The sequence below is a fragment of the Aphidius gifuensis genome, linkage group LG5 (genome assembly GCF_014905175.1).
Source record: "Aphidius gifuensis isolate YNYX2018 linkage group LG5, ASM1490517v1, whole genome shotgun sequence".
Taxonomy (NCBI): Eukaryota; Metazoa; Arthropoda; class Insecta; order Hymenoptera; family Braconidae; genus Aphidius; species Aphidius gifuensis.
The window spans coordinates 11,412,818-11,435,297 of record NC_057792.1 but is presented as its reverse complement, the minus strand read 5'-3'; the positions used below and the strand labels follow the sequence as shown (position 1 = coordinate 11,435,297).

Here is a 22,480-nt window from a genome sequence, read left to right as displayed (position 1 = left end):
TATACAAACAATTTGTTATGATACATGTAAATTTAAATATTATTCAATCGTCAATATATTCAAAAGTTAAGCAAGATTTTATTAGAGGTTTCTCGCAAATAACTATGAATTTAGCAAATATTTTATTATTTAGCAATGGTTTATCACAATATTTCAAGTCTATACAATATTCAAGTCAAAATTTGAATAACCAATATTCACAAATCAAGTCAATAATTCAACTTCAATTTTATCAAGGTTTTAATCAATATTTAAGTCAATAATTCAAATTCAATTTAATTTATTTTTAATCAAATCAATATTTCAAGTCAACAAAATATTTAAGCAAATATTCAAGTCACAATTCTAATATTTAATAATATTCAAAAATCAAGTTGATAATTCAAATTTAGATACATGTATTTAAATATTATTCAATCGTCAATATATTCAAAAGTTAAGCAAGATTTTATTAGAGGTTTCTCGCAAATAACTATGAATTTAGCAAATATTTTATTATTTAGCAATGGTTTATCACAATATTTCAAGTCTATACAATATTCAAGTCAAAATTTGAATAACCAATATTCACAAATCAAGTCAATAATTCAACTTCAATTTTATCAAGGTTTTAATCAATATTTAAGTCAATAATTCAAATTCAATTTAATTTATTTTTAATCAAATCAATATTTCAAGTCAACAAAATATTTAAGCAAATATTCAAGTCACAATTCTAATATTTAATAATATTCAAAAATCAAGTTGATAATTCAAATTTACTGTTATTTCAATCAAAACAAGATTCCAGTCAATAAAATATTCAAGCAAATATCAAGTCAATATTCAAATATTCAATTTAATTTCAATCAAATCAAGATTTTACCAATATTCCAATCAATATTTCAAGTCAAACAAATCAATATTCAAATATTCAAGTCAATAATTCAAATTCAATTTAATTTCAATCAAATCAAGATTTCACTCATATTCCAATCAAAATTTCAAGTCAAGCAAATATTCAAATCAATATTCGAATATTCAATATTTAAACAAATATGTCAAGTTTAATTTATTTTAATTCAATCAATTTATATATAAGTATAAGTAAATATCAATTCAAATAGCCAATATAATAGATAAAAGTTTTTACTATTATTATTATCGTTTACACCACAATTTCCTGAAAAACAAAAATTATTTTATTAATGCCTTCATATTTAAATTAGAAATTAAATTTAAATGACTTACTCAATAATTAACACATTCAATGTTAATATTAAAGTTAATATCAATATATTAACTTATAATCTATGCCAGTAGTATAGTCACTATGACACGATATATATATAATTTATATTTTTATTATATATCACTTTTTATCAATTTTATCTTCACTTTTGATAATGATGTTATTTATTTATCGCATCATTTAATAATGATATTGACAGGCTCAATATATATTTATTGATGATACTGATAGGCTCAATATAATACATTTGAAACAAATTTCAAACATTCGTAACTATGACAGTAACCATAGTGTTCGTATCATACGTATGTAGTAGTATGATGGTTGAAAGTGCCCTCTATAAATTAAAGTAAATGATTTACTCAACCCACACCACTACACACCACTGAACGTAACCAGCTGTCAAACTGTTTTTTTTTATATAACAATAAATAAATTCATAATTATCTTTTACATCATTTTTTATTTGATTAGCATAATTACTGGTTTTCATGTTGTTGAAGTTGTTGGATGTTGTTGATGCAACAAAAGCTGAGTTGTAGCAGCTGGTGTTTGTTAATAATCTAGAGCAGACATTGCTTATGACCAGAGTAAATTTTTGACATGACATATGAATGCCGAGTAATATGTATAACAAAAAAAAAAAGATCTGCTCCAATGAATTTATATCAATAAAAATAATAATAATAAATAAATAAATATATTTATAGGCTGACATACCTATTGTAATAATTTACACATTTCCAGCAAGTGTACAAAGTGTCATTGAACAGGTTAATAAAAAAGTATTACAGCTATTTTATTTTGATTATTATTATTATGATTTTTTTTTGACAGGTATTACCAAGTACAGATCCCTTGGAGAAACCAAATTTTAATCATGTTGATTACATTAACACATAACAATCACTCCCAAATATTGATGATGTTATTAGTAAAATGGAATATAATATATGTTCAATTTACAAAGAAATACGTACAGTTGTACGTGGACAAACAGATTAGAGTCAAGATGGTAGATCAGCACTTGATAATGCCCAAAAAGTCATTAGACAATTATTTGTACATGTTAAAGATATTAAAGACAAAGCTGAACAATCAATACATAACCTTTTAATGCATATTTATTAAGTTTCTAATTTTTTCTAAATAAAGTACATGAAATACATGTAAATAAGAAAATGCAGTTTTTTGATGTTAATGCTGTATAACAAACTTATAAAATGATCCAAGCGTTTCATATGGTTCTGGTGCATGTAATGCCTCTTAAAAATTCAAAAATAATGGTTAACCAACCAAAAATAACTATGATTAATTATAAAAATATTTGTTGTTCATTTACTTGATAGTAGTCATACACATTTTTAAAATGACTTCTGGCATAATCTGCGTTAGCTTCTAATTTATTATTATAAAAATAAATTAGAATTGATTAGAATCAAATGCTTTTTGTAGTCTTTTAAAATATTTTAATATTTTAATTTCGTTTCAACAATTTTTATATTTAAAGCACACAAACTAATTATAATAAATTTAAATTTATTATTTATATTATTTTAATAATAATAATTAAGAAAATAAATAACGCAAATAAATAACGTAAATAAATAATGAAAATGACATGAAATATTATGAAAAAGCAACAAAAATTATAAATTGTTGTCCATTTGACTCGATATCAATCAGTATCACTTTCACTGATGGAACACGGGCTCATCACGGACTCATCACTGATGGAAATAGCACTTTCAGCATCATCTTCAGGTTCAGCCTGAGCTGGTTTTTCATATTTGCGTGCACGTTTTGCATCTAAAATAGAAAAATATAACCAATAAATTAATAACATAAAAGTACAATAACAGTCATTCAACTTACTATTTACATTCACAGGTGATGAAGTTACATGTTTTTCATAATTATATTTATGTTCTCGTTTGTATTTTTTTTTTTTGAGAATTGAAAACTTGTACTGTCGGTGATACTTGTGCTTGTGTTGGTGGTGGTGGTGGTTGTTGTTGTACGTGTGATGCTTCTGATGGTACTGGTGGTTGTACAGCTGATATTGATGCTGGTGCTTGTGTTGGTGGTGGTGGTGGTTGTTGTACATGTGATGCTTCTGATGGTACTGGTGGTTGTACAACTGATATTGATTTTGGTGCTTGTGCTGGTGGTTGTACCGGTGCTTTTGATGATACTGGTGGTGGTACAGCTGATGCTTGTGCTAGTAGTGGTGGTGGTGATGCTTTTGATGGTATTGGTGGTTGTACAGCTGATGTTGATGCTGGTAATTCAACTACTGGTGCTGCTTGTGGACGTTTACGTGATATTGGATTAAATGATGAGTCTAATGCAATCTTACTCATGAATACATCATCACGAATTGTTATATCACTCAATTATTCATTTGAAAATGCATATTAGACATCTTTCCTTTCAGTAAGACAGGAGTACCAGCAATGAGTGTTGAATTTTTAATATAATTTGCAACATTAATTGTAAGTCGATAAAAACCATCGCAAACTTGAGCTTGTCCATATGTGTTTTGTTCAGTTTTAACAATTCTAAATTTGTTTCTGAAACCAACAATTTGTATAAAATGAAATTAATAAAATAATTAATTAATTGATTAATTATTTAATTAATTAAAACTAAAATAACCAAAAAAAGAATAATTACCAATAACACCAGTTTCATCCAACAACGAATCAAATGGTACACGTTGAACATCTTCGTCTTGGATTACACCAAGATCAGGAACATGGAATCCATGAAGAATAATGTCAGTATGAGATTGAACATGAAAGTCAATTGGTAAACAATCAGCATCTCGCCGACGTGGTACAGCTGGACGAATATTACCACCCAACAATTCTACAATAGAATTTATTTTTATTTCATCCTTCCATTTCCGTCCCATAGCAGTGCCCCATATGATGCACTTTATTTTTGTCCCATCGTTATTGAACAGCACAAATTTAAATACGTGATATGGTTTCTTGTCAATTGGTAGTAATGACGTAACCGATGTGACAAAACCAGCCAAGTTACTGAAATGCATTATAAATATTGTAAAAGAAAAAAAATATATCTACATAAAAAAATATATACCAAAATATATACCAAATATATTATACCAATATATACATAAAATAATAAAAAAAAATATACATAAAAAAATATATATTTAAAACATAAAATAAATAATAAAATACTTACACTCCTTTTTCATCAATCAATCTCAAACGCGTTCATTTCCGCGGTTGATGTGAATGATACATCAGCCATTTTTATTTAAATATTTTCAAATATTATTATAAATAATAATATTTTTTACTTAAAATATTTTTTATTATAATGAATAATATAATGAATTATATGATTACAAATTATTACAAATATGAAATAATAATTAGTTAAACAGCCAACTGAGCCAACTGATGCAGACCAATGCAAAATGCAAACTGACATCAGTGGAAACTAACAAATTATTTATCTTGATTTATTTGATTATTATTATTATTATTATTATTATTATTATTATTATTATTATTATTATTATTATTATTATTATTATTTCATTTTCGGCCACTGGACCATCTACAGGTGTTTCATTATCATTTTCCCGTACAGTCTCATCAACTGGAATTTCATTATTTACCACAACTTCGTCAGCCGGTATTTCAATGTCTTTAAAAAACAAGAGAAAATTTATTTATTTATTTGTTAAAAAAGTATTAAAAATTTATTTATTGAAAATTTATTTGTCAAGAAAAATATTGAAAATTTATTTGTTAAAAAAAAAAAAAGTATCAAAAATTTATTTGTCAAGAAAAGTATTAAATATTTATTTATGGAAAATTTATTTGTTAAAAAAAAAGTATTAAAAAAATTTTTTTTATTGAAAATTTATTTGTCAAAAAAGTATTAAAAGTTTATTTTATTTATTTGTTATTTTATTTTATTTATTAGTTAAGAAAAAAGTATCATTGAAAATTTATTTACCTAAAAACATCATATCATCGTCGACCGGCTATTCGAAATCTTTCAACACATCTTCACACTGTATAGAACTTTTTTTTTTATGTATAACACTTTTTTCACTTGTTTCACATTTATTTTGAACTCTTTGTATGATTTTTCTAAACTGTACTTCTAATTCCGGATATTTTTTTATGTCTCGTATATCTGTCGGATTGCCGAGTAATTTATCACGAATAAAATCACCCAGCTCCTTATCTTTTTCAGGAAAATCTTTGAAAAATCCTGGAATCCAATCGCTGCGCGCAATTACAGTGCACTTTAAATTTTTTAGCTCACTTAACAATTCAGGGTATTTATATATATCGTGTACCCATTTTTTTTCATGGGTATCTTCTACTTTTTTTTTCTTACAGACAAAGTCAACTTCGTTAGTTTCAAGTACGCGTTTCATTTTTATTTTAGTAGTTAAGATGTGACTAAGTAGACCCGGAAAACACAATTGACACTTGTCGTGAAAATTTTTAGAGATGATAGTCGAAATAATTTTAGTCAGGCTCGATTTGTCACCTCCATAAACACTTATCATTTCTAATAGGTCCATTTTTGCTAAAATGTTACCAATAGAAAATCAGAAAATCAAAAACGAGTAAAAAAAAATAACAGGTGTATCTTAAAATTTTTAGAAATTTGTCGGTAAAACTTACTTAAATACAAAAAATAACCCACTGTTTTTATGACTCTTTTCCACGTACAAAAATCTGAAAATACCCTCCGCAAGTCGCTCGTAAAATTAGATAATAAACAGCAGGAACATTTAGAAAAAGTCTATCGAAAAAAAATTAACCCTCGCACGGAAATCTGAAAAACATGCGACTCGTAAAAATAAAATAACAAAAGAAACATTTTAAACTTCAACAAAAAATTTTTAGAAAATCAGTTCATAAAAAATCCTATACAACATCTTAAAATAAAAGCTTACCTTTTTTAAAAGGAAATCTGAAAAACATGCAAGTCGTAAAAATAAAATAACAAAAGAAACATTTTAAACTTCAGAAAAATTTATGTCGTTCGTAAACTGAATTAACAGCGGGATGATTTTTTCTATTCTACAGCCGAACCCTTATACGATTTGAACACGAAACTAAAAACTAAACTCGAAAAACTATATTAAAATAAACTCCTTCATTCTTATATTTTCCGAACACTATACTAAAAGCTAAACTGAAAACTATATTAAAAAAAACTACTTTTATCTATGTTTTCTTAAAACTCTATTCTTTTTTCCCTACTATAAAACTAAACACCTGTATTTCAAAACTAAAACCGGAAAACTATACTAAAAAAACTAAACGGAAAAACTATATTAAAAAAACTACTTTTATTTATGTTTACTTAAAACTCTATTCTTTTTTTCCTACTATAAAACTAAACACCTGTATTTCAAAACTAAACCAAAAAACTATACGAAAAAAACTCTACTGAAAACTCTATACTAAAAATACTAAGCCGAAAAAACTATACTAAAAAAAAACAACCGAAAACTCTATGCTAAAAAAACTCAAGAATCTACCTGCACGATTTTTCTTACTCTATTCCTATACTACGCTTGCCTATACTATTCTTATTCTTACAGTACGCCGGCCTATGCTCTATATGTACTTTGCCCCAGTGACGTCACCCATGCATTTTTATTTTACTACGCGCCCTTACAATCTCATTCAACCTATTCCTATACTATACAACCTATACACCCCCACACACATACCTCTCACTCGAACCCTTACTATTTTATTTTTACTCCACACGGACCCTGTACTATAGGCCCATGCACAACACACACGAGGGAGGGAAGGGGGGAGCCGCATTCCTGAGGGTGCCCAGAAGAGCCTCCTTCTACTCTCTGTCCCCTGCCCCCTCACCGATCTACCTTTTTTCGACCACCCTCTGTCATAGAACTCATAGAACTCTCCTTGATACACTACTTATATATTATTCATATCACCTGTAATGATAAAAGAAAAAAACATTTTCTTTCTCTTCATCATATTTACGGTTAAGGAGAAGCGAGAATGAAAAAACATTTTTCGAATACTCAATTATTAACAATTGTATTCCATGCAAACTATCACTCTTTTATTGCTATTGTATATGGAATTATGGCTAGATTTTTGTATAAAATCGACCACGCAGTATAAGGACACGAGAGCAGTGGAAATATCTTACGTTATAGTTTGTTCATTTTAGTTCAAACACATGCATAATGATTTAATGATGTCTCATAATCATTGTAATACTGATTGTAATTGACGTCGATATCAGCTGAAATGAAGGCCTTATCTTTATTATTTTCAGAGCCTTAAGTAAAGCAAGTGATGTTAGAATTTGGACAAAAGAAGCATGTTCAGGTGCTAAAACTTCCGGATATCTTGAAAGAAAACAAGCACGGGCATGTCGGTCGACACCAGATATTATGCCAAATTTGATTCAAGCTGCTAGAGATACTGCGTCTGTTTGTCAACAAGTCTTCAAAGATCGTAGATGGAACTGCAGCAGTATTGAACTTGCGCCACGATACACACCAGACTTACTAACAGGTAAATGTACATTGATAGATATGTGCATTGGTAGCATCGTATCAAGAAAGGATTTTTCAGCTTCAATTGTCTGATCAGGTCCATTAAAGGGTCCTTATAATCATATCTGGCTTTGATCTGACTATATAATTCAATAAAAAACATTTTTGTACAGTCGTAGATATACTCCAAAACATTGAAACCATCTGACTGGCTTTGATGGCATCTTAAATTTTTTTACCTTAAATTTCATTGAGTACATCTTATCCCAAATAAATATTATGTTTAATTTTTTTGATTATGTATCGTTTTTTCGATTTATTTCAGACAATTAAGTTGAACAAACAAAACTTCCTTTCATATATGTATTGAGAAGTTCTTGGGAAAGTCTAACCATTGAGACGTGCAAGTTCGTAATAACTAGTTTGCTTGATTGATAGTTCTGATTGGTTCTTGTTACTTTTGGTAAGATCTATTTTAAAAACAAAAAATATAATTTTTTGAATGGATTATTTAATTCTTAATGAATGTTTAGTGCACAGATAAGTTTTGTAATTTTTAGTAATTTTGAACTGAAATTTAAATCTTAATTTAGCCTATTGCTCCAATATTCTGTCAGCAACAATGTTTAACAATAGCCACTGAGTTTGTGATCGAAAAAGTTTTTATGGACTTCTGTGTCAGTAAAATTTTTGAACTCACATTTACGTTTACTACTGTGGCCAAAAAAAGTAAATAAATATTTCGAGTCAAACCTTCAACTGTACGAGATAACTTTTTACAAGCTTCACTGGCATACACTGAGGAAAAAAATTGCTACAGTTTAGCAAATTTTTTCTTGGAACTTTTTTGTCTTAAGTTGAAAAAAAAATAATTAATTTGAGAAAAAATGTCTTGTTTTGAGATAATTGAAATAAGTTGAATCTATATATCTATGTAGTAAAGAAAAAAAATATATGATTGACTTTGTTAACTTATTCAAATTAGAGTATGTATTTTATAATAAATTAAATTACATCACCACTTAACTTTTTTTTGTTATTTGTCTAAAAAAAAAAAAATAAAATAAACTTTATTCAAATAAATGTATTATAAGACGTCAAGTTTATTATATATTAAATAAATAATATATGTGAAAGAAGGTCATTCTTAATGAGGATGAAAATTTTCTGTCTTTCAAGTTAACGTGCGATGGCTTAGGGGATAACACACTGGCGTTTAGAATATAGGTTTAGATAGGTTTTTAGGGAGATAGGTTCGAATCGCGCTCGGGACCAAAAATTAATTTACAAAAAAAAAAAAAAAAACTATGATACAAAAAAAAAACTGAGTGAAGTTCTCAGTGAGCGAGAAATAATAATTTTTTTTTTTTTTTTAATTAAAAAATGTATTTTTTCAACTTTTGATTATTTATTAATTTAAGTTGAGACAAAAATCATTCAAGTTGAGAAAAAAACATATTTAAGTTGAGTGAATAATGATATAAATAGAGCAAATTTTGATTTTATTTTAGCAAATTTTCTCTCAACTTGATCGCTCGCTGCTTCAAATTGAATGACTCGTCTTTCAAATTAAGGTATATGTCATTTTATTTTAGCAAATTTTTTCTCAAATTGATTGTTTGTTGCTTTGATTTAATTGTCAAGTGATTTTAATTAACAAATATTTTACATAAAAAAAATCAATACTGTTTTGAATTGAGGGTTATGTCATTCAATTTTAGCAAATTTTCTCTCAACTTGATCGCTCGTTGCTTTAAATTGAATGACTCTTCTTTCAAATTGAGGGTTATGTCATTTCATTTTAGCAAATTTTTTCTCAAATTGATCGTTTGTTGCTTTAATTTAATTCTCAAGTTATTTTAATTAATAAATATTTTACATAAAAAAAATCAATATTGTTTTGAATTGAGGGTTATGTCATTCAATTTTAGCAAATTTTCTCTCAACTTGAACGCTTGTTGCCTTAAACCGAATGACTTGTCTTTTAAATTGAGGTATATGTCATTTTTTTTTTGCAAATTTTTCCTCAAATCAAAAGACAAAATATCCTTAAGTTTATCACAAGTTTTCTTAAATTAATTCTATATTTTAAAAAAAAAAAAATAATTTGTCTCAAATTGAAAAAAAATATTTTCTCAAAACAAGATATTTTTTCTCAAATTAATTATTTTTTTTTTCAACTTAAGACAAAAAAGTTCCAAGAAAAAATTTGCTAAACTGTAGCAATTTTTTTTTCAATAACAGCAATTTTTTTTCTCAGTGTAGATATCAAGTGAATGACATATGCATTTAAATATTGAGATTCCTGGATAATTTTTTTGAAAACGAGTTTTTACAGAATCATTACATTCCATCATGGCATTACGACCATCTGATCCAAAACCAGTTAACTTGTCACGAGGAATATCTCGTTCATTCGAGCTGTTTATAAGATTGGAATATAATTGTTCAGCACTAGCAGATGTTACTTTGCCAGGTATCAAATGGTGTATTGAATCCAAAAATTTACTTATACGTCTTTCTGCTTGATTATAATGACGTACCAAGACAACTACACTCAAAAAATTTTCTGGCGAATGCCACTATACTTCTGGTTGCCACAACTGAACGAAGTTCCACCGCATGGAAGTTCGGTTACAGCAACCGAACTCGCGTACAGTAACTGAGTTAAGCTATATCAACCATACTGTTCAGCTGTGAGAGCTGAACAACAATATCATCATATTTTTAATTTAGGTTATGTTTTGGACAGATGCTTTATTAACAAAAAAAATATATTAACTTCTACTTTTCCATAAAATAATCTTGTTATTTTTCTAGTTTCTATTTTACTAAAACATTTTCCTCAAAATTATCTATGAACAACTATTATTTATAATTAATATTTAATTTAAAAAATATAGGAAAAATCTGGCTACCGTTATATGCGCATGCGTGTATAGCTAAAAGCACGATACTTTAGCTGAGACCACTATAAGTCTGGTTGTGGTAGCCGAATTCGATTACTTGAATTAAGTTCAGCTCACACAGCTGAACAAATAGTTGCAGTCAGTTGCAGTCACTGAACGTATAGTGACTGCAACCATACTCCTATGACTGAACTTTTTACAGTGGCATTCGCCAGAAATTTTTTTACGTATATACATATATTTAACTATGAATCATACCCTGTGCGGTGTACGTCATTGAAAATTGATAACTTGCCGTACATGGTCTTCATTGAAAAAATAATGCGATTCAATAATGAGTGCGAACGGTTTATTATGTCGCATTGGTTAATAGGTAAATTTATGATGTCATTAAGGACGTACACTGCACAGGGTATGAATCGTAGTTAAATATCTGTATACAATTCATACCACGTACGGTTTAATTTTCAATGACGTACACCGCACATGGTATGATTAGTATGCAGTCAAATATATTTTAAACTAAAAAAATTTGTATTTGCAATAATCAGTAAACCGTATACAGTTCATATACCGCACATGGTTTAATTTCCAATGACGTACACTGTATACGATGCAATTTTTATGTGGTTAATTATTTAAATTTTTAAAATTTGTATCTACAATTATAGTAGACCGTGTACGGTCTGATTACAATTTCTAACCTAAGGTCGTGGATATTTAAAAAAAAAGTCGCTCAGCTCTATCCGATTAATTGTGTATAAAATATTACTGCTTAAAAAAAAATAAAAAAAACAATTTATTCATATAAGTACCGTAATTTATTATCTTTATTATTTAATTTATGAATTATTATTATTATAAAAATGACAATGGACGGTCATGGTGGCCAGTATGGAGGATAAGTTACGTCCCTCACCGCGGGGGCCACGGCAATGAATTCGGATATTCCCCATATAATACTATACATGCGTGTTATATTATACATGCATAAATGTATTTTTCATTTACAGGATTAATGAATTAATTGCTACTGATTTTTTTTTTATTTTTCCATCTATTATTTTGGCTGTTATTGTATGGGTCATTCTATTGAAATTGGAATTTTTTTTTTTTGGTCTATTTTTTTAGTATTTTGTCGGCAATATCCAAATTCAGCCCCGTGGCACACCCATGGTGAGGGACGTGACTTATCGTCCATTCTGGTTTCCATGACCGTCCGAAGTCATTTTTATTTTTTGACTAGTTTCGTCTAGTTTTGCCAAATTTAAAATAATGGACTTAGTTTTCTTTTTGTAAAATTTCATTTTTTTTTCTAAGTCCCTAAAAAAATAAAAAAACTTAGATATCTCCATTATTCCAAACAATTGATATCTACATTATTTTACTCAGCTAGATTTTTCACTTAGCTAGATTTTTTACTTAGCTGTAATTGTAGCCACACACCAATATCTGCATTATTTTACTTAGCTAAATTTTCTACGTAGCTTCAATTATAGCCAAACAATCAATATCTACATAATTTTACCAGCTTAATTTTTCCCTTAGCTACATTTTTCACTTAGCTAGATTTTTTACTTAGCTTTAATTATAACCAAACAAACAATATCTACATAATTTTCCCAGCTTAATTTTTTTCTTAGCTATATTTTTTCTTAGTTAGATTTTTTACTTAGCTGTAATTGTAGCCACACACTAATATTTGCATTATTTTACTCAGCTAGTTTTTTTACTTAGCTTTGATTATAGCCAAACAAATAATATCTACATAATTTTACCAGCTTAACTTTTCCCTTAGCCAGATTTTTTACTTAGTTTTAATTATAGCCAAACACACAATATCTGCATAATTTTACCAGCTTAATTTTTTCCTTAGCCACATCTTTTCCTTAGCTAGATTTTGGACTTAGCTAGATTTTTTACTTAGCTTCAATTATAGCCAGACACACAATATCTACATAATTTTACCAGCTTAGTTTTTCCCTTAGCTATATTTTTTAAAAACTTTTCACGAAAAAAAACTAAGTCCCGTATTTTGAAACTTGGCAAAACTAGCCAAAACAAGATGAAGGCAATGGGAAATACGAATAGTAGAAGTAGTAAGTTACGTTAAAAGCTAGCATAATTGTTAATAAAAAAAAAAAAAAAATTGTTATAAAAAAAATTTTTTTTTTACACACATAATTAGCACATAAATTGCTTGTAATTTTAAGCCTCACTCGATCAGGATCACATGATAAATAAAAAAGTTGTGCCAGCTTACGTTGAACTTGTAATAAAAAAATAAAAATAAAAAAATTTTTTCAATTACATACCTAATTAGCTCATAATTTAGGGCCTTACTCGATCGATATCGCATAATAAATAAAAAAGTTATGCTAGCTGTTTTTGAAAGCTAGCATAACTTTTAATAAAAAAAAAAAAAAAAAAAGCTCAAAAATCGCGGTTTGCACTCAAAAATAGCTCATAATCTGCTCATAATTGCTGATAAGGTCTGATTTGGTTGTGCCATTATGCCTGTGCCAGCTTTATATACCTTTTGACTTTGGATATCTTGGACTTGATGTTGTTAGCTTAATGTCCCATTCTTTACCAAACTTTTTAAATTCCATGCTGTTGTATGGCATATTGTCAGATACCAATTGTTCTGGAACACCCAATCTTGAAAATATTTTCTCCAACTTATATATAACTTCATTGGCAGTCTTAAATTTCATTGGTAGCAGTTCTAACCATTTGGAGTAATAATCAATTACAACTAAATAAGTTTAACCAGCAAACTCAAGAATATCTGTACCAACTTTTGCCCATGGTCTTAATGGATTCTCATGTGGTATCATTGGTTCTTTTGTACGAAAATTACGAAATTGTTGACAGACAGAATATGATACCATAACCTCGATCTCGTTGGTCATTCCAAGCCAAAACAATACACTTCTTGCATTCTTTTTGCACTTTTTTTTACCCAGATGTCCCTCATGCACAATCTTCAGCATCTCTTGTCTTAACGTTGCTGGAACTACCAGTTTATCTTCAACGAATACCAGACCATCATCAACAGGAATATCCTGACGATAATTCGATATGATCTGACACCATGACTGACACCTCATCTTCTAACGTTGCTGCCTGCATAGCTTTTTTCTTTTGATCACCTACAGCTAAATGTCTACTTACTGAATGTATGACAGCATTCAGCTCAGTGTCTTCTTGCACAGGATTCCTTAAAAATGCTCTTGACAAAGTGTCAACCAAAAACATTTCTTTAGCAGGCATATATTGCACAATTCGTCTGTACTTCATGATTTTGAGCAGCATTAATTGCATTCTTCCCGACACCTTCTTTATATGTTTTTTCACAATTGTCACCAAGGGCTTGTGGTCACCCTATCGGGTCACCCGTTTCGTGGGTTGGAATCAGGTTATTTTGGGGTTAAGTTTTTATAAGGTTACTTCGTGGTTGGATAACTGTTACCTGACGGTTGCAATGTGCGCAAGAACAACTGTCTGTAGCCGCGTTATATAATGGTTTTTCTGAGGTTTTGTGAACTGAAGACCAGTTTGCTGTAACCGTTATTCAACCGTTCAATAACTTTGGTTGGATTTCGGTTACTTTGAGGTTTCCCTAACGATATGACCCAATCACTCTCGTTACTTGTAATCAGGTTAGTTTGAGGTTTGAAGTTCAGCTTCCAGTTTTATTATATTTCAGTGGTTGAAACAAAGTTTATCAACGGTCAAAACGGTTACTTCCGATTTAGTTATTTTGAGGTTTAAAAATGGTTTGTTTTCGGTTTTTTTTGCATACATTCGAACCTCAAGACGACATTTCTCTGGACATTTCCTCGGTAAATGTGAATATCCACAACGTTTGCACTCAAACTTATTTTCATTATTTGTACTCACTGAAGTATCTCTCTGTATTTTGCTTCCTCACAGTTCTTTTTTTAACAGCATTAATATCAGCTGTTTCTTGTAAGACTTTCACTTGTCTTTCACTAATTTCATTTATAGGACACATTTCAATTACTTCACTTGGTGTAATTTCAGATTCTCTCAATAATATTCTCTATAAACCTGAATACCCTTCTCTGATACAACAAATCACTCTGTTTCTTATCAAGCTATCTTTCTGTTCACCAAAGTCACAAGTAACAGCTGCTGTTCTCAGTTTTGTTACAAATGAGTCAAAATTTTCTCCTTCTTGTTGGATTATCTGGAAAAAATTGAATCTTTCTATAGTTTGATTGACTTTAGGTAAACAATAATTTTCAAATTTTTGTAAGACATCTTTCAACACATTATCTTTTTCACTAGTGTCGTATACAAACGTATTATAAATTTCCATTGCATCATCTCCAAGCAGGTTAATTAAAATGGCCACTCGTCGTTTATCTGTTATTGTCGTGGAATTCAGCCCAGCTGCTTCAAGATAATTTTCAAACTTCTTTTTCCAATTTTTCCAAGTTATATGAAGGTCATTCGTACCCTTCAGATCCAATGGGAGAGGTGGTCTTAGTGACCCATCAAATCTAACATTTGCCATTGTTGTTTCACTTTCACCTGTTTGCTGTGAACCTGTCTCGTTACTCGTTTCACTCATTCACCAAGTTATCGTTGTTTTCCTGGTCTCAGAACGACTGGAGTTTACTTCTGACACCATGTAACAACTTGTGGTTTATTGTTCAATTAAGTTGTTTATTAATTATCAAATATATACATGCCGTGTTTAGATCATGATCCTTAATTAATAATAATCATATCTCCACATATAACTACTTAAGCCCACATACACATACATACTACAATACCACCTTATGTCAGTAATATATGTATCTGTATTATCAACTGCCACAGTAATATATATTTAAAGCATAATTGATATTTACGGTCTTTGCGTTTTTCTCATATCGACTATATTTTGTTCGTTCAGTTGGTAAAACTTTACGTCTCTCTTTTTTTTAGTGTTTATATATTGGCTATACTGCAATATGTTATTATTTGTTTGTATGCATGACATAACCTCCAAACTACTTTGACAGCATATATAAATTGTTTACTACTACAAAAAGATGTGATATCTTAACAAAAAAAAAAAAACAAGTTTTATTCACAAAAAAAGTGTCAAGTATTCGAAATTGTCACTTATAATTGTGAGTATATTAATTAAAATGTGATACCAGAAAGACAAGAAGGAAATATATTTTTGACGTATGTAATTGAGTCTGAACTATTGAAAAAAAAAATTTTTAACTTGACCCCACCTGGTTTTTCCCAAATAAAATTTCAGTATTCAAGACATATATTTTACATCAAGTGGGGTCAAGTTAAAAATTTTTTAATATTCTTGAGCACAGAGACTAATTATCACTCTTCGTTCAGTCTATCAACTGGAGTGCGCTCAGCGTTAGAAACCAACAAGTAAGTTTTATCATATATTTATATATTCATATTAACTTATTGATATTATCATGGTTATTTATTTATTTTAATAACTGAAAAATACTTTTTCCATCTACAGATATTAAAAATGGTTTTTACAAAAGCAAAAAAAATTCGAAAAGCTAACCACGCAAATCATTGAAGAATTTGAAAAGGGAAGTTGTATTTAAAATTACTGAAGTAGCGAGATTTCCAACATGAAAGTATAGTCCAGTAGAAGCTAGTAGTTGAAATCAACAATGTAAATTATGCATATTTACCCAGAAGATTTGCTGAACACTTCAATCAAGATGATGAAAAATTCAAGGAGCTAGAAAATGCTGTCAAAAAAAGAAGACATGGTTCTTGATGGTGAAAATAATCAAGATGTAATATTAGATTATAATTTATTTAATTTACATTGATTTGATGATGATGATGAGAAAATGTGAATGAATAAATAAATAAATACACTAAATTCAAATTAATCTCGATTGTTTTTTTATTCAATCCAGTTCCAAAATTTTTTTTCTTTTACACCTAGGCTTTCTATGCAATTAATATTCTGAGTTGTTAACATTTTACGTGTAAACATCTACTCATTTTTTCGGTTGTTCATCTCGTTACTTGTTTTACTATGTTTATAAAATCTTATGACGTTTTGTTGCTTTTTTAAAATAACATGATTGATTGAAAAAATTTCAAACTCATCAAGTTATTTGCCTCACAGTTGATCTCTTAACACTCTGGCTCACATATGTACACGTTTTATTATTAAATTATTCTTATCTTGTATAACATAAGAGTAAAATTGACGTCGTACACCTTTAAGTTCTTCCATTAATTTTCTATTATTCTCATCTTCCATGATACCAATAACGTTTTCATTTTTTAATAGGATTCTATATTGATTATTTTCTGGATAATTTAATGTATAAAATATATCAGGATTATCACGTATCAAATTATAACGGTTATTACTTAATATGTGGTAAACAGCAGAATCAGTATCACCATATAAATACTTACAGAGATAAGATCTTGCTCCGGGTTTATCATACGAAAATAATCAATGTGAAAATGAAAGTGATTCATAACTACACTGAAAAATAAAACTTCTGTCAGATAGAAGTTTTCTTCTTGCAAAAAAATGGATTTGGATTGAGAAAAAGTTGATTTGGATTGAGACAAAGACTTCTTAATCCAAATCATAAAAAACTTCTTGAATCATGAAAAAAACGTCTTGGTTCAAAACAAATTGTTCATGTTTTTAGAAGTATACTTCTTGGATTATGAACAAAAATGTCTCGGTTCAAGGCAAATTGTTCATTTTTTTAGAAGTATGCTTCATACCACGCCCCTCGACTATTTCTGAGACTGAAGGACGTTTGTTGTTAGCCATATCGGCCCGTCTTACACCTTCGTTTACAAAATATGAGGCAACTTCATCTTTAGCACCATCATCTATATACCGACGCCAACCTCAATATACTTTACCAATTATTGACACAGACGTTACAAAGTTTATAAACGTAATTCAGCTCACAATAACACAGGATTCCGAACATTTTGCAATGAAAAGCATATGGTCGTTTGCCACATGCATTACGTATCTCGAAACATTTCACCATGTCATTAATACTGCCGGTAAGCATGCAACATTCGACTTTTACATTTGTCGAATTACAACGCAAATTTGCACCACACGCGATACCTCGAGAACGCCGCATGCCAGGAATTGTTTAGTACTATTGGCCATCTGTTGTTAATGCCGTCGTTTATTGTTTCATTAAAATTATTGCAGCCATACTTCACGCCGACGATACTAAATTTATATTCATAAATACGTTACCAATTTATTCACACAGTTTCTTCAAATATGCCAATACGTCGATGACACCATGCGAGCACCAGGTAGCTTATTTTTACTAACATAAAACAATTTTTCCTCTATGTAACATTGATTCTACCTCCCGAAATTGAGTGTGATGCAACAAATACAGAATTTTATATTTTAAAAATTATTTGGTATTTGTTATGCTCTCAATATTGATCATATGCCGTGGTTGGCCACAGCCGCAACGTCCAAATCTGAAATAGTTATTGATTCTGATATGCCAGCAATGCAGGCTGTTTATTTTAATATGGCGTGATGGCGCGACGCCGTTCACCACGTTTGTTTGTTGTTTGCTTACGATGTTTTTGTTGTGCGGTGCCAATATTTTTATTTATTTAATTATTCTGGATAGCTGATTGTGTTAAATCTGTTGAAAATGTTCATGTTCACTGGCATTTCAAAGGATTGCCACGCATTGTAAAAATGTATTGTGTCGTTCATCGACTTCGATATATCGTATACCATCTACATACACTGTTGTTACTACTGATGTAAACATACTTTCTACATAAACTTTATATAAAATAATGATAACTTTCAAATTTTCATTTTAATTTAGTTTTCCTTTGAAAGTAAATTTTGAAATATTTCAACTATTATAACTATTATATTTATATTCTAACAATAATGATGGAATGTTATTTGAATGTTTAATAATTATTTGGAAAACATAAAATATTTTGAAATAACAAAAGAATGTTGTTATAGTAATTTGGTAAATTATTGTTTTATTGAAGTTTGTTGATAAAAATATATATATAGTAGTTTCATTGATATTTGTTCATGTAATGAATTTAAAAAAAATAAATATCTTGTCACTAAAGTAAAACAAATAACTTCCTGTTTTCATATCGCGCCCGTGGTTAAGCGAGCTAAGGCACAGGTTTAGATTTAGATAGGTTTTTACGGTCATAGGTTCGAGTCCCGCGTTAGGTAGAAAAAAAAAAAAAAAAAAAAATAGGAAAAAATTAGCTTACCGCGTAAGACACCAAAAGAAAAAAAAAAAGCAGAAAAAAATTGTAGGAAATATAATTATAAAATCAAAAGTTTGTAATTAAAAAAATTTTTTTTTTTTTTTTGGTTTCAATTTTTTATCTTATCAAGAATCTATATTCATCAATAGAAACAATATTGTCTTGAACCGAGACACTTTTGTTCATAATTCAAGAAGCATACTTCTAAAAACATGAACAATATTGTCTTGAACCGAGACACTTTTGTTCATAATTCAAGAAGCATACTTCTAAAAACATGAACAATTTGCCTTGGACCGAGACACTTTTGTTCATAATCCAAGAAGCATACTTCTAAAAACATGAGCAATTTGCCTTGGACCGAGACACTTTTGTTCATAATCCAAGAAGCATACTTCTAAAAACATGAACAATTTGTTTTGAACCAAGACGTTTTTTTCATGATTCAAGAAGTTTTTTATGATTTGGATTAAGAAGTCTTTGTCTCAATCCAAATCAACTTTTTCTTAATCCAAATCCATTTTTTTGCAAGAAGAAAACTTCTATTATTAAGAACTTTTTGTCTTAAAAATAGAAAAATTTTTTTTCAGTGTATATAAATTATAAATATAAATTGTTTTACACGTCGAAATGGTTGAAGAAAATATGTTGGACATCAATGCATCAGTCTAATTCAATGATATAACCAACTATGAGTTACATAAACCTCAGGCATTTGGATCATCAAGCTTCAACAATAGTGATGAAATTAAAATATCTATACAAAATCAGGACTTGTTTGTTTTACCTGCAAAAAGCTACATATATATACGTCGAAAATTGTGTGAAAAAGATGGTGGTTGTGCAGAAATTGGCATTGAACTGACTCACGATTCAATCTGTTTTTTTTTTTGAAGAAATAAGTTATGAACTGAATGGTGTTTTTGTGGATAAATAAAAAAATGTTGGTATTACAACAACGATAAGAAATTATTTATCATTGAACTCAAAAATAAATTTTGGAAATGCTCCTTGGCTGAATCCTGACAGTCTAGAAAAATTCACAAATAAAGCTGATGATTTTGATAGATGTTGTAACCGATTTTCTGACCCGCACGGCGAGAACTATCAGCTAAGGTTTACAATGAAAATTTCTCACTATCCCCTCTTAATCACCGGGGGGAGCCATAATGGTTATCTCGGAAGCCAATGGCCGTGGGAATAACGAGAACAAAACGTAAACGTCCACCTGAGGATTATGAAATACGTATTCAAACCTGAAGGGAGCTAACGTGAACTAAGTATAGTGTATTACATACGTCTATATTACATTGTGACTATACTATAAGAAAATACTGACGTCTCAGGTATCATAAGTGTGGGAGCAAATATTCTACACGTGAAATGAGTCCTTCGTATAAGGTGAGATCAATTCTCAAAATAAAATTGAAAGTATAACGGGGTTACATTCAAAAATAACAAGCTAGATGTTGCATACAAAACATATGACATTACCGACGGATTGATGCAATTATTATTCATAAAAAACCCTATAGTGAAATCATTTCAGATACACATGTGCATATGAAATATCACATATGAAATATCACAAAACGTGCAACAATTAATCAGGTATCGCAAGAATTTATTACTTTTTCATTACCGCACATGACAAATGTTCAACATTGATCGGGATTCTCTGTACCAACAAGTATGACTATTCAATCGAAGAATTCTAATAATGTTATTAATGTTAATAATGTTTAGTGGGGTGATTCAAATGAGCTTGTCGATAGATTACGTTTACTTATCGCTTTACAAACTGCTGGTAACCCGAGTCACAACACTGAAATAATGTCAATAATTGAAGAATTAAGAGAAGCAAATATTATATATTGAAGCAGGCTAAAAAATTTAGCATCAGTCATTATATAGATATTAGTGGATACTGAGTAAAATTAAAAAAGATGTTGTACGAGAGTTGCACAAGCTCGTAAAATTTTTCAGGACGGGAAGTCGCTATTCGTGACAAGGACGAATTTTCGCAGGCTGACCTTGGCAATATGATTGTAAATTCTGGATATACATTGTAACCGATTTTACGACCTGCATATCTTAATATTATCATTACTAGTCATCGTTCGAGAACCAGACAAGTTGTGTCTTGTCAGATTTTGATCATTGTAATATAACAAATGTTGAATGAAATCTTAATTCCCAAATTTTTCCTTATGAAAATTTGAATCTAGATATTGAAAAAAATCAATTTTCTTTATTATACGATATGTATGCTAAATTTGGGGACTCTTACTACGAGACGAAGCTTAACTTATTCTTTAAAAAATTTTTTTTCAATCAAACTCTATTTATTGTCATTTGTAGTCAGCTAAATGAATAATTGAAAACTGGTGCTGTGGATGTACGTCTAGAGTTTATATCAAAGGGGAATCTTCCACAAAGAATGACTGCATATTGGTTGATATTACAGAATAATATAATTCAGTACAAGCTAATAAGTGGCATAGTTCACAAGCTAACATAAAATAAAATTAAATTAAATGAAATAAAATAAAACTGAAGAAATAATAATAGTTTTAATGTTAATGTTGAACAATAATAATAATACATTTCTAACGTGTAAAATAAATATAAGAGTTCATGAATAAAAGAGAAAACAGATTGAATTGATTTTTGTGTTTTCATTTATATTTTTATTTTTTTAGCAAAATCACTATTATTTGATACATAGCCATCATCAAATATTATATCGCGATTGTCTATACATGCAATGCCATAATTAAACGACATTCCTTTACAGCTTCTTGTAACTCTGCATATTTCTTCTTATCTGAATCTGAAAGATCTGCAAATCTTTTCGGCAAATATAAGTAGTAATTTGTCTCGATTTCAACTGTTGCTGCACCACCAAATTTTCCTCCAGTAAATTTCTGCAGCTTGCTTATTTTATGAACAGCATTTTTTTCTAGATCAGAAATTCAATGCATTGCAAATAATGTTCGAAAACAAGTTTAATCCTGCTTAAAATTCTATCAATGTGAAAAATGTGTGTGAAAAGTATTAGAAATTAATTGATATGCATGTATTTCAATAAATAAACTTAAAGAACAATTCTATTTCAGTTTATAAGAAATCATATTTATTCAATCAAATTCATTGTAATCATTAGCATAGTAATCATATTTTACACATCATTATAATTTGATCCATTGCATTTTGAACAATCCCTTATGGTCCATAATAAAACAGTCTAACATCATCATCAACATCATTTTGTATAAGATGCTTTTAACATCTCTTTAATTTTGAAATAATCGAGGTTATTTATAATTTTTATAATATATGATCTATAATTTATAGTTTATAATAAATTGTCCTCATACATCATGAATTTCATGTGTAGCAAATTTTACTATTAAACATATTGGAAGAGCTGCAATATAAAGATATCATTGAAAAGTTTCTTTAATTAACACTGACGTCCTTCTATTCGTC

General features: G+C 29.0%; 2 protein-coding genes across 2 annotated transcripts in view; one reads left to right on the top strand and one right to left on the bottom strand.

The window, feature by feature from the left end:
- LOC122857592 (protein Wnt-11b-2-like) overlaps window positions 1-22,480 on the top strand; it is a 114,058-nt gene that overhangs the window by 43,696 nt on the left and 47,882 nt on the right. The window contains exon 2 of the mRNA XM_044159843.1: window positions 7,565-7,806. Within this exon, the coding sequence (XP_044015778.1) occupies window positions 7,565-7,806 (242 nt within the window). The remainder of the gene's footprint in view (window positions 1-7,564; window positions 7,807-22,480) is intronic.
- On the bottom strand, window positions 2,895-3,820 carry LOC122857601 (branchpoint-bridging protein-like). The gene is made up of 2 exons (XM_044159859.1): window positions 3,107-3,820; window positions 2,895-3,040 (listed from the first exon to the last, which is right to left on the bottom strand). Exon 1 carries the CDS (start codon window positions 3,592-3,594, stop codon window positions 3,154-3,156), a length of 441 nt encoding a protein of 146 aa, XP_044015794.1. The 5' UTR covers window positions 3,595-3,820; the 3' UTR covers window positions 2,895-3,040; window positions 3,107-3,153.

Bases quoted from the DNA above. Each gene is read 5' to 3' on its own strand.
- LOC122857601 (XM_044159859.1), bottom strand. From the start codon at position 3,594: ATGAGTAAGATTGCATTAGACTCATCATTTAATCCAATATCACGTAAA.